Below are 15,550 nucleotides of genomic sequence, written 5' to 3'. Positions count from 1 at the left end.
ATCAAAAAGAACTTACATAAGCTCATACCTGATTTCTGATTTCAGTTTACAAGAAAGATTCGGTGTAACAGTGTTAGAATTCACACATCTTAACTGTATTTAATAGCACAGACCAGATCAAGAGAAAACTTAAGATTGAATTGTGTTGCCTACAGCTAGATAATGAGCAAACTTTAAGCACAAATTTAAAAGAATGTTATTCTGACACTGAAGTTTATTATTGACTCTGAATTTTTTAGGTTACTAGCTACATTTCTAAGTCACTGTTCTACATTCAATTCTGTGCTGGTAGAGATCTACTTTCTTGTTGGTTTTTTTTTGTTTGTTTTTATTTTACAGATTCTGTGCTTTTTTTTTGTTATTTTATTTTATTTTTTTTTCTTTTTTTTTTTTTTTTTGCAGGAGCACAAATTGATAGGGAGACCTATAAATATTTCTCACCTGCATCTCTGTAGATCTGTCCTGGATGCAGTAATTACTAAAGGAATTAACTCATCAGCTCTTGTGATTTTTGAGTAATCAGCCACTAGATGGCAGAAAAATGCAGTTTAATTTTCATACTATAGATAATGCACCAAACAAATCTCTTGTCTATCAGATGTCAAGTAATATGACGCCTCAATGTCAGATAAAAGGTCTGAATAAAGCTGATTATTTTTATCTAGTATATGTGCTACCTTGATTTTTCTCCTCTGCTGTTAAAACTGAAGAGTGTTTTAAATATCTGAATATTCAAGTGTTAAATAAAACTCTCTCTGAATCTCATTAATTTGGAATGTACATGAGGAGAATAGTAGCAATCTCATTAAAAATACTTTGTTATCACAATATCACCCCATTTATTATTAAAAAGATAGATTACGTGGAGAAATTAATTTAGTATCTAAGTGTTTCTTGGCCACTTTTCTACTCAAGAGTTAGACAGTTAGGTAGTGGGAAGAATGAAGCAGAGAATATATAAAAACTCTAGAGAGTTTGGCAGGAAATAAAAAGTGAGAAGTAAAATTCTCAGTTTTCATAGATGACTGGCCCTCAACTAGAACCATATATTAATGAAAGAAAAAAAAAAATCAGCAAAGATTGTTGTAATAAAATTATATGCACATTAGGAAAGCGTATGCATCTCTATAACCTTATTTTTGTAAAATAAAATCCTGTTTCACTATTTTTTCAACAATTTGCAATAATAGGTTAACCAGTTTTCTTCAATCCCACTGTCTTTTCTTTGTATTTCCTCTGATCTTACATGTTCTGTATTAGTATGCACACCCCTAAACAAGCATCAATTTAAAAATCAACCTGATAAAAAGATAAGGTTTTTTTTTCAGACTTATTTTTAGGACCATGTTTAAACTTATTTTAGTGTCTTTAATTTATTTATATAATTACAATTTCTAGTCATAAAATTCTAACACAACTGAAATCTATGGGATTTTTGTTGAGATCCTATTTGCCTACTCTAACAAGAACTTACTGTTTCAGATGGCACATGGCACTACTGAGAAAAAAACTGTAAGACTGCAAAATCTGGATAGGAGAGCAAGCACCATATATTGTACAAAAGCTGAATTCTAACACAGTACAAGGAAAGCAAAAAAAGGCAATAAAATTACTAGCCTTTTCCCCTCTGTCTCTCAAATAAATTGCTGTTAAAAAAAAAAAACAAAACCAAACAAAAACAGAATTGCTGTTGTGAAAAACAGAAGACATGGAGAAAGGAGGCACATCGTATTTTGTCTTGACCCAAAAAATACATTTTCAAAATAGGGAGCTAGAAATCTCAAGTCTTCTTCGGAAGTTACAGAACCGTTCTGCAGCAACAGGTAAATCAGCCATTGATCTGGGAAGAAACATTCTTGTGTAGAACATTTGATTCTTAAACTGAATAAATCTGGTAGAAGAACTTTGCAGCTTCTTTTGAACTCCCATTACAAAATACTGTTAAAGGAAGTTTTCTGATGTCAGTCTTGCCCTACATGAGGATGACTCAAAATGGAGAATTTTAGCATCTTTTTAGATTTTTGAAATAAGAAAAAAATATATTGAAACAATTGAATATTGAAACAAATTTGCTTCATGGTTTCATGATTAATGCAATGGTCAAATTACTGCTTGGTACATAACTTAATACCTAAGTGAAAACATATTTAGAAGAAAGCTTCAGATAAGTTACTTACTGAAGTAAAAGCCAGAAGTTCCTCGTCAGTTAATTTGTGTATTGGATTGTTCTTTTGGAAGTCTATACTGTAAAAAAAAAAAAAAAAAAAAAAAAAAAAGGAAAAAGAATATAAAATAATGCTGATTTATTCCTTAGCACATAGCTATGTAGAATACATCTCTCAAACTTGCAGAAATCTAAAGGATGTTCTAGAAAAGAGTTACAAATACAAATGGTAGTGCATAGTTGTAATGCTGTAACGCGATGGAAAACACAGTAATACCAGCAGGGTGGCAAAGTCCTAGGCTGCAGCAAGTGAGGATAAGCCCAAACACAGCAGCCATGGACACAGAAACAAAGGAAAAAAGCTGCTCACCCTTGGAAGGCCTCAAAGTAGGCAAGGACCTCCAGCAAGATACCCTCACTTCCACTGCCAACCCTTAAAAATGAGGTCTGGGAAAGCAAGGATCCTGGCTCCACTCCTGGTCATTCAGGGGCACTGCATGCACCTGAGCCCCCCTGGTTTGTTCTGCCTGTCCAGCAGGTGTTCAATCACTGGTTCAAGCCATGACATAGCATTTCCCCTATGGCACTGTGCACATACAGAAAGAAGGTGGCCAACACTTCAGAGCAGTCACAGAGGAAAGGATACCTAATGGTGCCTTTCCCAGGACATACCAACCTGAAATGTCTTACTACGTTCACATTTACAGGATTAAATTTTAGGTATTCTAAACAGTTTTAAATCTATTTAAACCTATTTTTACAGAGATCTGTTTTCAGTTAAAATTCAAAGGCTAACTGAACACAGATTCTGTAAAGCAAAAACACACTAATGCTCAAAAAGCGATGAAGGATAGTCTCAAACATACACCCTCTGGTCATTCAAGGAATATAACCACAGGAGTACACCTCTCAACTAACTGACATTACTAACTTTTTGTACAGCAAGGGGAACCCAAGAGAATACAGATGAGAATCAGAACTTTTTTTTCCCAGTTGGACGTTACTGTACTGATAATAAAGAAATTTGGTTTACAGCTCTATATGGGTGTACTGTATTCTCTGACAACAGCCCATCAACACCTACAAAAATACTATGAGATACCTGCAAGCAGCAGAAAGAGAAGCAGCAAGGTTACAATTAAAGTTCCTTGTGAAAACAAAGGATACAAAGTGAAGATACATCCTAAATCATCCTAAATCGTACCACAGAGTATAATCATCAAACCAATACAATGGCTACGTAAGCACACTTAAAATCAGGATTATTATTATTATTATCTTTTTTAAACACACTTTGTGGAAAGGACTTCGCTGCAATCTAACTTTATTCTTGCTATACAGTTAATTCTTTATAGATAATTACCATTGCTGTCTAACGAGTTTACCCAGTCTTTATACTTAACTATATTTAGCAAGACAATATATAAAGTGAGAAAAGACAACCAGACTGCCCAATGTGTTTTATTTATTCCTCTAAAGAAAATGTATGACAAAGTAGTAAGAAGTAATTCTAAGAGAATGAAGTGAAGCACTCAAGATAGGAAAACAACTGACATCATTCAAGCACTCATATCTTTACATGCCCAGAAGAAAATTAATCATATGTGTAGCAAAGAGCCAAAACTGCTTCCTGATGGCATAAGTCTCTTGCACATTCCACCTCCATTAAACGGAGGACTGAGGAAAAAAAAGTTCTCATGAGAGTGCTGCTTCAGCGTTTCTGAAACTGCTACTCTTTAGGTACCACTAATAAACATCCAACTAGAGCAACCCAGGAATGAATGCAGATGAGGCGTTCAGGAAATTAAGCTATTTAACTGAAATACATTTCATTCTGACAAACCAAATGGTCATTTGTTCATAGGACTTCAGCCAAATAAAGGTATGCTGAGAGACTGCAAATCCATGATTAGGCCCACTTTGGAGATTCAATTTCCTATTTCTATTAGAAGACAAAGATCCTTCTCTTCATCCTTTGCAACTCAATAAATCTATCATCCAGTAGTTCTTTTCTTCATGTTTCGTTACTGAACTTTCCCTAAACTCGAAAGGGGAGACAACACAAAATCCCAAAATAAACTGAAATGTGTGCTCCATTTTCAAAGTTGTTTTTTTTTTTACTAGCTATTACAGAATCTAAGGAGTGTATGGGAGCTGCTCTCTCATTTTGCTGATTAATCACTAACATTTAAAAGTGTTACATAAACTAAAATAGAGAATCTAGAAGAATACCATGTTTAGAGCTGATAATTATTCAATCCAACATGAGGCAAAAGAATGAGCTGCTCAAGCTCAAATTGTAATTATCTAACTGCAGTCCTTCAGAGTTAATAATTTCATTAAAATTTCTTTTGTTAGTAACAAGAGACCTCTGATCAATTGATCAAATAGTTCTATCCTATAACAACACAAGCACTTAATAAAGCACACTGTGTGGAATGGTGAAAGAGAATGGGCATTACTGATGAGAGTTTTTTGAGAAAGATACCCACAACTTTCCTACACATCTGTAAGGAATAACATTAGTGGAGTAGTTGAAAGATGATTTACCTGAATGTGACTTATGTGTAAATGTTTGTCCACTGACTCTTTCTTAAAGACCTCCCATGCCAGATATTCCACACCTTCTCCATGCACCTTATGGTGATGTTTCACAACACCTGGTACTAGAAGTACAATTGCAGCCACAAGGAAATACCAACTATGCTTTTGGTAGAATGGTGATGAGTAGGGGTTTAGAACAACAAGCAAAGGTTTGGCCGAGTCTTGTCACTTCCATGTGTATTAGCTACTACATTAATGAAGCTTTCCCCTTCTTCCCACATAAAACAGGTGTGTTATCAATTATTTATTTTCAAGTGTTAGACTGGAAAGCAACCTGCCATATATTACTTTTTCTCTGAGATTTTTTTTCCCCCATGGAAACAGGGAAATAACACAGAATTCTTGTATATCATAAAAATACGTTGATTCAGACAGAAAGGTTTCCTTATTCTAGAACAGATTTTTGTCACAGTTCTTTGAAGCGTATAGATGGACATCTTCCAGCTCAAAGCCATTATAAAATGGTTTTAATTTCCATTTCTGCCAAATCCATGTTCAATTCTTTAAGACACATAAATGCGATAAAGCAACCTTGAAAGATAAAGAATGAAATTGTTCTGATGATTTTCCATACCAAGCCAAATCTAAAGCTATTTTTTTTTTATCTGAATCTATATAAAGAGTGGAAATGTAGCTGTGACTTAAGCATTTATGACAATAAGAAATGAACATTCTTTAGGCAGATAAAGAATCTTGGAGTAAGTTCTACTCCACAGCAAGAAAAGTATTTGCTCAGCAAATCAGTAAAAGCTAGACTGCCAGTAGTTTGGAGCTTACAACCAATTATTTAATCCGATTAGTCAGACTTACAAAAGCAGCATAATGGATAAAATTGGGAAGGTGAGATACTACAGTCTGAATATAAGACAATGCTGTGTTAGAAAATGAACCAGACATGAAAATGTTTCTCACGAAGCAGATTATTCACCATCCCACTCTTTACTCTCTTTTTCTCTCCAAATTGGATCTAGATGTGGCCTTGAATAGAAAGAAAGCTTAAATCTCTGGAAATAAAGACAATGAAAATAAAGAAAATACAAAGTCACAGTGCATACTCATGATGTTTTTTCACTGCAGTGAGTAGGCTGAATGGTTAAAGGCCATAGCTGAAACCAGAGATGCAAAACTTCACGCTTCACTTGAATCTAGCCAAGCAAACGTCTGGGCCTTCATAAGCTGCAGTCTGAGAAATGGGTATTAAAAAGAAAACAACTTCCTCTCCTCTAATAATTTTCAGCGCACTTTATGAAACAAGAAGGGGAGAAATAGTTGGAAACTCTGATAAGAGAGTGGGAAAAGTTGGACGGGGTTGGAAGGCATCAAGATTATAACTTGAGCTACAGAACAAGCAAGAACACACTACAAAGGAAAAATCATCAAATTCTGGGTTGCTAGCTGAAGCCACTGAATTTCCTCACTGCCCTTTGGCTCACCTGTTACTGCTGTTATAATATATAACAAAGATGTATCTTAAAACATCCCTGTGCACAGAGAAAATAGGTCTGTCTGAGACTCAGGACCTTGAATTCTCTCACTGTTCTACTTCCAGCCTTCTTTTGGGTTGACGAGGTATTTCAGCAGCACTGAGATTCTACAGTTTTGCAAGTTACAGATTAGAAAATTGCTTTTAGTGATAAGAATGATCATTAATAGTGATCATTGTAACAAAGTGACTATTTTTAGTTTGACACACGAATACTTTTGAAACAATCACACAAAAAAGTATGATAAAAACTTCCTCCAACTTAGTAAGCACTTGTTTATCTATGAGAAAACCAGGGTATTCACTGACAGCTAGCTTCATATTTTCTAAGCTCAGACTGCTTTTACTCTTTTGTGCCACTTCTAAAACCACACAATTCAGAACTCCTTTAAATCAGGAAAAGAAATTGCAAGCACAAAACTAGAGGAACTTTGTGTTACAGCTTGTAACTGGCAGCAGACATTCTGAATCTGTACATGTACTCCCACTGTACTGAAAAGAGGGGGCAGAGTTTTTCTTGAAAGATATAGATGATTTTCACAGCAAGATAAGTATTACAGACTCTGAAAGATATCCTCAAAATTTAAGAAATGTCATCATTTGAAAGATGATTAAGCTCAGACACAAAGGAAAAGAGCCTTTCACCAGGATAAAAGAATGATTTAGTCATTAATGAAACATTGCGAAAATCTCTTCTGGAGATTAACATTTACTATGAAGAAACTGAAACTGTGTTCTTATTTTTCATTTTTTAAGCTTTTTGGACACACTGCACAAAGAAAAAATCCCACCAGCTTCCCACTTCGTTATTTCCTTACCACAAAGATTCGTGTGAAGGGAGGCTGGGAGGTGTATTTATTTATTTCTAAAATGTAATTAAAGAATTAACTTACCAAATTCCGAGGATTACAGCCAGCTCTTCTGCACACAGATCAGGTATGTGGTACTGATCAGCATCCGCTAATTTTATCTCATTAAGCACTGTGTCATCATTTAAATCACAATTCTGTTGAAGGAGAAAAACACTTTTCAAACTAAAAACAGTTGTGAAATACGATAAAAAGTAGTTTCAAATAAATGCATGCCTTTAAAATTTGAAAAAAGTTTTTTTCTGAAAAAAGGTAACATTAACATCAGAAAATGACTGAAATGGAAAGAAATTTGTAATCACCTTGAAACCTACCCTATCATGATTATTCCACTTACTGAGACAATGGAAGAAAGCGTAATTAAAACCATCTTTGCTACAAGTGTGTTCATTGTTATGTAAAAGGCCAGTGAGTTACAGCATTCAGGGACACTTTAAGGTTACCTGAATATTCTTCTTAAATAACAGCTGAAGGAGAATTCACATTTCCAACGGTTGCACACAGTATTATTTATAACCACCTTCTCTAGTATACATAATCAGTTTTGTCTTGTCTACGTGTCATTAAAGAATTTCTTAACACACAGGTGTTCAGGTTAGCATTCACAGACTGCACTCTAGGACTTATGGATTTATTTTTAAGTCTCAGCAAACTATAACCATGTAAAGCCTACTGCCAGTAGAAGGGAATTCTTTACCCTGAGAACAGTTTCTCCCTTCTTTTTGCTTTTAAGAGTTTTAAAAATGCAAGAAATACAGATCAAAAAAAGAAACAAACAAATGACCCACAGAACTAGCACCTTCAGAACCTCTACTTTTTGCTAGTGAAGTCAAAATGAGCGCCCACAGGAGATTTAAAAATGAACAGGAAGGCTTTGAAGTGGATTATTAGCATTCAACACCAGGATTTTTATCACCTTATAGATGCAACTAATCACAATTTGACAGAGAATGCTTCGATTGTCACTGTTTTATTTTTAAGAGGAAATAAGAGATTCCCAATCAAAACATCATATATTTAACAACACTGCCATTTGCTTCTCTTAATCCTTGCCTATGCTATACAGTGGTATCTACCACTTCCAGAGGCAAATGATTTTAGAACAGAACGCTATACTAGTATAATGGCATTACTTTATCAGATGTATCAGAAATTACGATTTATAAAGCTATTAGTTAAAAATTTCCAGCTTCTGGCCTACATAACTTTTAAATTCCAGCCTGTATAAATAACATGACTTCTACTTCTAGATTAAAAATAAAAATCAAATCTTATCCTAAAAACATAACGACAGATCTGAGTAGGGGAAAACTAATCAAATGCTTTTTGTTATTTTTTTAAGTACTATCTCATATCAGGTGTCCTCATGCAATACCTCAAAAGCCTGAGGTCCTTTCTTACACAGACACACTGTCATTTTAACTGAATGTGCACTTCCAGATCTTAAGAAAGCTGATCTGTGAGCCAAACTTTGAATTTATCATCTCAAGTATTTGTTCTGCAACACCATAGTTTTCCTTCTAGTGCAATCTGAGATATTTAGGCTGCTCAGCACCAGGGGCAAGAAGGAAATTCTTGGCCAGACAACAGTCCGCTAAGTGGTCACATTGCTATACTGCAATTTCTGACAGTTTAATTGCAAAATAACCTGTTCAGTCATCTTCCTGAATGTTAACAGAGGACAAGCTTTAGAACTAAGAACTCCATGACAGGAGATGAACATTAGAAGGTGTGAGTAGCCTCAGCTTGGCCATTATACAAACTGACAGAGACAATTCTATCAGGAAATTCTCCACTAATTCAGGGCAATTCCTATTCTGTAGAAAAATACAATATTTTACTTTATCTGCAAATAGTACATGTAAAATAAGATTAGTGAAAAGGGAAAGACAATTCCTCCAATAACTATTCAGCATTCTGTACACTTTCCATAAACTTTTAAAAGAAAGTCTACAAGGTACACTGAACAACTAGGCTAAAACTGAAGCAATGCTATTGTCAGTAGCTGTTGGCAAACATAAAATAGCATTAATTCCAACTTTGCCTAACAGGTCTTCAAGGTACATCCAGAGCTGACTAATTTGCAGCCAGACAAAAAAAAAAAAAGGCTGGAGCTCACTGTTATAAAATACTGACAGATTACATGAAATAACATTCTGATAACGAGTTATCAGTAAATACATGGTAGAAAATGTAAAAACAAAAACATAAATCAGTAATTCAAGGCACACGTGAACTGGAAAAGTCAAGCCTGGTCTCATACCTCTGACATGACAACACTAACACTAATAAAACGCGTGAACTTGAAATACGTTAGGCTTTCTTCAAAGCAACACATGGTTCTACTAATACTATTTTGTAGGATTTCTAGCATACAGTGTAAATGCACAAATAATTTTTTTTTTTTTTTTTTTTTTTTTTTTTAAAAGTAAACCATGCAAAGGGAACATTTAACTTCTTTTTAGGCAGCTTAAATACTTTAAGACAAAATTTCTTAATAGTTTCTCAGATTCGCACAAAACTCAACTCCCTTCCTGCAGCCAAAAGCATTCAAGTAATATTTAATGCTGCATTTCTACTTTTCAGAAAGAGAATATATGCTTATTTATCCTATCTTTAGTCTGAATGACATGTTTTCAATTTAGAAATAGAGACATTGTTAAATTCTTTTGCTTAACAATCAAAGTCTGTCACGGCATAACCTCTTTATAAAGACTGCAGCTTGAAGAATATAGACACTGCCTCTCATCTTTTTCCCAAAACTTCCAGAAATTATACGTTTCTTCTAGGCACCATACACTTTCCTCTTGTAAACACCCAAGAAAATAAAAAATCTTAAAAACATTTTCATTAAAATAAGTTAAAAATTCTGAATGCACTTTAAGAAATAAGAAAAACAATTCTTCTCAAATACGTACCATAGTTAAGTTTTCTAGAGGAGTAGGTGCTGGGGTTAGCTCACTATGAGGAGGGATACATTCCTCTGATCTTTGGACATCCAATATAAGCTGTGCTACATATTTTTCCTGAAATCGTGTTCTCTTTCCCAAAGCACCTACAGAAAATTAATACAAGTTCATACTAGTGACCACTAAAAAAAAAGCAGTAATCCCATTGTATTCCCTGAAAAGAAACATATTGTGAACCTGTAATACTTATCAGTGTTTTAACTCTGCTTGATTTGTTCGCAATAAACCATGTGTTTTCACCACTAGCCACAACATATTAAAAAACCAGGCATTACAAATATATTAATGTATCTAGATGTGTCCTGCAAGTTTTAGGTAAAGTCCCCACAATCCACTACACCCACAGTCATCCAAATTCAACAGTTCCCTACTCTAAAATACTAGCAATAAGCTGCAAATAATTGTTCAATTTGCCTGATAAACATTGATGAAAACACAGAAACATTCAGGAAAATAAAAATCTTGTAACATCTTACAAGAAGACAACATTTCCAAATGGAAACAGTTTAATAGAGTCTGACTGCCTCTTTCGATTTGTAGAACCTTTGTAAAAAATGATCACAAACTGTATTTTCCAAAGCCCATTAATTTCATTTCCAGGTCTACATCAACATTTAAGGACAATGCTTAGATGCCTGAACCAAATATGATGGATAGAAGAAAAATAGGGAAGGAATCAAATTGGTTTTTTTTTTTTTTTTTTTTTCCCCCCTTCAGTGTTGCATCTTTTCCATGCTCTTTTCTATCCTTTTCATCTACATTTAATGCACTAAGTAGCTCCTGGCAAATTCAAGGATAAAATTATTCTGGGAGTTATTGAAACCTCTTGAAGGAGATGCAGTCATCAGTAACAGCCAACACAAGTTCACAAGGGGGAAGATCTACTTAAACTTATACTCCTTTTGTGACAAGGTTGTCACCTAAGTTGATCAACTTTGTGTAATCTTTCTGGATTTCAGCCAAGCTTTTGGTGCTGTTTTACATAACATCTTTCTGAACTAAACATCCAGTCTACAGCTAGGCAATAACACAGTGATGTGGGTGAACAGCTGGCTGATAGGCCAAGTTCAAAGGGTTCTAATAAACAGAGTTACATCACACTGGTGGCAAGTCACTAATGGGATTCCACAGAGATTCTTTAACATTTTCACAAACAAATTGGGTAAAGACAAAATGAGAACATTCGCAGATGACAATAATTTGTGAAGAGCTACTGACTCCCTCGAGGCTAGAGAGACCTTGACAAAAGGGCTAGGCAATAACCAGCTGCACGAAGAATGGCTGAAGTCACTTGGCTCAATCATCCTAGAGAAGGCAAAAGAGAGGGAAGGCACTATGGTGGTCTTCATGGTGGCTTCCCCACAAGAGAAGCAGAAGAGGAGGCACTGCTTTCTGATGACAGTGACAGGATCTGAGGGAACAGCACGGAGCTGCATCACAAGAGGGTCATGTTGGGTGTTAAGAAAAGGTTCTTCACCAGAGGGTGGCGGGGCCCTGGAACAGGCTGCCCACAGCAGTGGTCATGGCCCCAAACTGCTGGAATTCAAGCAGCATTTTAACAATGCTCTCAGACAATGGGTTTGAATTTTGGGTGGTCCTGTGTGGAGTCAGGAGTTGAACGTGATGATCACTGTAGATCCCTCCCAATGTGGGCTGTTCTAGGATAGCCCACAGTTTATTTATTTATTTAGGAAAATACCTTAGTTGATGCTATTATTATAGTATACATATAATTTAGAGACATAAATGTAGTTCACATGACATTTTCTCAATTATGTTTTACAGGCACAGATCATCATTTTAAATATTTCGACTGCATGAAAGTAATCTTAAAGTTGATTGTTTCTTGAGTTCTTAATTAGACACTGAGACAACTTTTACTAGCTTTTAGGATGGCAAATGACATTTACACCAAGTTGAAAGAAAAACCATAGCTGCAGCTGCTCTTCCATTAGAAACCTGTTTCTAAGCTGCAATCAGAGAGCTTTAGAACTTAAAATAACAAAATCCTACAAAGCTAATACCTACAAAAACTGGAATTTGCTTGTTGACTGTTATACACTGCTCAGGTAATGTAAGACATAAGAAAAGGAGAAGTGAACACTGTCCCACTGTTCTTTTTGCAGAGCCAACTGAGATTAAATTCAAGTTTTAAGTTTTGTAATAGTTTTGAAAATTTGCAGAGTATTAAAAGACAATTGAATGTTCATCTGTTTAGTGGATAAAGGCCAGGAGATGAGGCCATCATCTGTGAGAATCATCTGGCACAAACACTGTAATAGCAGTCATCCCTTTTCTTCCTTGAGGCGGAAAGAGAGCATCAGGGAAATTAGTAATTAAACAGATCACTCCTTTATTGCCAAACACTCCTTTTAATGGAAAGCCCTGTGTTAAAAGTTCAGGAAGTAATGAAAAAGGTCCTAAAAATATCACCTTCTAATCACATTGTGGAGGGAACCAGATGGAAAGAGAGAGACTAGCCAGCAATTCATATTATTTTTACACAGTAGCACTCAATTCATAATTTTAATAATGTTTGTAAGCCTTTATGCTGTAATTCACTTCCTCTCACACCTTACTGTTTAAGCCACTAAATAAAACACTAGCAAAGCTAGCCATGTTACTGTTAAATTTACTTATCACCTAGAAGTTGTGACTGTTTTTTTTAAATGTTTGAGACAGCTACCCCTGCATGCCTTCTTTTTTCCCCCCAAGCAAAGAATTCTTTGTTATTACAGGGAAAACACTTATCTATTTTCTAGATTAAAACAAATATCACATGTATTTATGTTGACAAAAAAAAGTGCTTGCTTTATACTACCAGAAAGAATCACAAAATATAGGGAATTGAAATATCAGAGATTTTACTGTCCCATATTAGAATTTCCACAGATAGACTACAGGGCATGAAAATAATATGTGGATTTCAGGCTGTAGCATTATCAATTTTTCATATCAGATGATCTTCAATTTATTTGGGGTTACCAGTCTTCCACTTCACAGTAAGATTCTTATGTGAGAAGGACCACAGCCTTCTTTCGTTAGGAACTGTTTCATGGAGTTATTGATGATAGCGACTCATTGTGAGGGACAGAAAGATGCTTTTTAATAAATGATGAGTATAGGACAGACATGGATGATTGGAACTAAAAAACTACACAGGCAAAAACAAGTATGATTCACCTGTTTTTAAAATAACACTAGAAAAATACTAATACTGAATTGTTTTTTAAGAACAGCATAAGTTTCTATGCCGTAATAAATTAGTCAGCCACTAAGGATTACAGCCATTAAAGAACAAAATACTCAAAAATCTTTCCTAAAAAGGAAATTCCTTCCAAAACTCTTAAAAGTATCTTTACTATAGGCTGAATTTCTACATTAAAGCAAAGTCTTTTTTGATGATGTCATATTCCATGTGCTTAGCCAAAATGTGCATGTCAAATTAATTTGTCTAGAATGCCAGCAATTCCCACATGTTCAGTTCATTTCATTTGCCTTCAGGTTAGACGTCCTTCATAATAAGTCTAATAGATTTATGGACATAAACCATAGAACTTTTAGGAGTTCCACAACAATATTTTTCCAAGAGACTTTATCATTGCAATCTCTCTGTGGGACTTGCATAAATTCTTGGAACAGTCATAAAAATAAAAAACAATTCCAAAGCATCCAGACTTGTTGTGTGCACCCTCCCACTTCTCCCCCTTCCTCCCCCCCCCACCCCCCCCAAACTCTTCAAACAACAGCTTTTTTACTAAGTTAGATTTAGAGAAATTACTCATAAAAAACCCAATTATCTCATTTAAGGAATATATGACTGCAAGTTGAGGAATATCAGTGAATAGCCATCTGGCACCTTGATTTTACCTGTTCTTAATTAAATTTTTATAGTTCAAATATCATGAAAGGCACTGATGTTTTTAATAAAAATCAAGGAAAATGTGCCTTTTTTTTTTTTCTTTTTCAAGAAACACAATTTTACTTGTCACACTGCAGTACATATTGCACCGTGGAAAGAATAGGATCAACTGAAATAGAATTCATTTGAACAAGGAGATGAAAATTACTCCTATGTTTTAGACAGATACCACCAAATATATTCAACTCAATCACAGTTAAACAAAAACATGATGTCACAAGATTTTCATTACAGATTTTTAAAGTTAACCTTTAAAGCCTTAGAATAAATGAGCATGGAGTTCTACAACAATTATGTTATTTTTAATTAAAGTATTAAATTGACAAAAGATCTACATGGGGGTAGGAACAGCTCCAATCTAAGCATAAAGAAACAGTAAGCTTTGTGGCATAATAGATTCAGAGGCTGCAAGTTTCAGTTCCTCCCATTAACAAATTATAGAAAAAGAAATGGGTACAAAGACTTTTCCATTTCTTCCCACAAATGCTCAAAGGCCCTCACACTGAAAAAATGGTGAGCTTTGTGACATTTTGTTTACTTCACAGAGCCAGGTAGAAAAATAATCTTTTATCTATATATGTAATTTTAAATAAAGTTACAGGTGCAGTAATCTGATCTTCCTGACTCCAAAGAAGTGATTCTGAAAGGATGATTATATGGTCTCTATAGCTATTTTGTGATATGCCTGGTGTGAGTAATTTGAGTTTTTCCTACTTATTTCCTGCTGTAACAACAGTCCTGAAAGAAATGTTTAAAAGTTACTTACATGGAGGTCTAGACTAACGGCAAGAAAGGTGAAAGACTGAATCATATCATCATTCCGAGGTCTTTAAAACCACCCCTACCTAACGCAGAGATGCATCCATCACCACACCAATCAGATTTAGGAGTCCCCTAAAAGAGACAACTAGACCTAGACTTTGACTGATAATGAAATGCAACAAGGATCATAATACTATAGGATCAGACCCTCACATTAAGGATGACACTGTAACTCAATGGTATATTTTTCTTCTTTTTTCAAAGCAATTGCTAGTTCTCAGAAAACAAGCAAGTCCTACCTGCTTAGAAGTCAAGAATTGTCAAAATGTATTACTTTTGTCAGACATATTTAAAAAAAAACAAACAAACAAACAACTGTAAGTTAAGTAGGTCCAACCACTTTGATAGACTGCGCATGCAAACTTACCTGTTAGATTAATCTTCAGTTTTGCAATGTCTTTAGCCGTACTGAAACATTGTTTAGCTTTTTTGTACTCATAGTAATACAAAAATGTATAGGCACACTCAAGATTGAACTGAACTGCTAAGTGCCAGCCTTCATCACCTGCGAACAAAGCTTCTGCTTCAGTCACTACAAACCAAGAAGAGGAAAAAAAGCTATCAGGACACAAATATTAGAGAATGATATTTTGAAATTATATTTAAAATAGTAAGAGAGGAAGTCTGTCATGATTAAAGTTAACCTTCATACATTTAAAAACAGAGTGTATAAAAGACACACCCGTTAAAAGCATTTTTAGAAGTCGTGTATCTCAA

At 34.8% G+C, this 15,550-nt stretch overlaps 1 protein-coding gene across 1 annotated transcript in view; it reads right to left on the bottom strand.

Moving 5' to 3' along the window:
* The window catches only part of TTC27 (tetratricopeptide repeat domain 27), a 102,950-nt gene that overhangs the window by 68,352 nt on the left and 19,048 nt on the right, over positions 1-15,550 (bottom strand). Inside the window, exons 6-9 of the mRNA XM_042812472.1 lie at positions 15,201-15,365; positions 10,039-10,175; positions 7,145-7,257; positions 2,178-2,244 (exon numbers count right to left, since the gene is read on the bottom strand). Coding sequence (XP_042668406.1) covers positions 2,178-2,244; positions 7,145-7,257; positions 10,039-10,175; positions 15,201-15,365 — 482 coding nt within the window. The remainder of the gene's footprint in view (positions 1-2,177; positions 2,245-7,144; positions 7,258-10,038; positions 10,176-15,200; positions 15,366-15,550) is intronic.

This window comes from Centrocercus urophasianus, unplaced genomic scaffold (genome assembly GCF_019232065.1).
Source record: "Centrocercus urophasianus isolate 14NV4802_14NV808 unplaced genomic scaffold, USGS_Curo_1.0 seq_10, whole genome shotgun sequence".
Taxonomy (NCBI): Eukaryota; Metazoa; Chordata; class Aves; order Galliformes; family Phasianidae; genus Centrocercus; species Centrocercus urophasianus.
The sequence above is the reverse complement of the archived record's forward strand: the minus strand, read 5'-3'. Positions and strand labels throughout refer to the sequence as shown.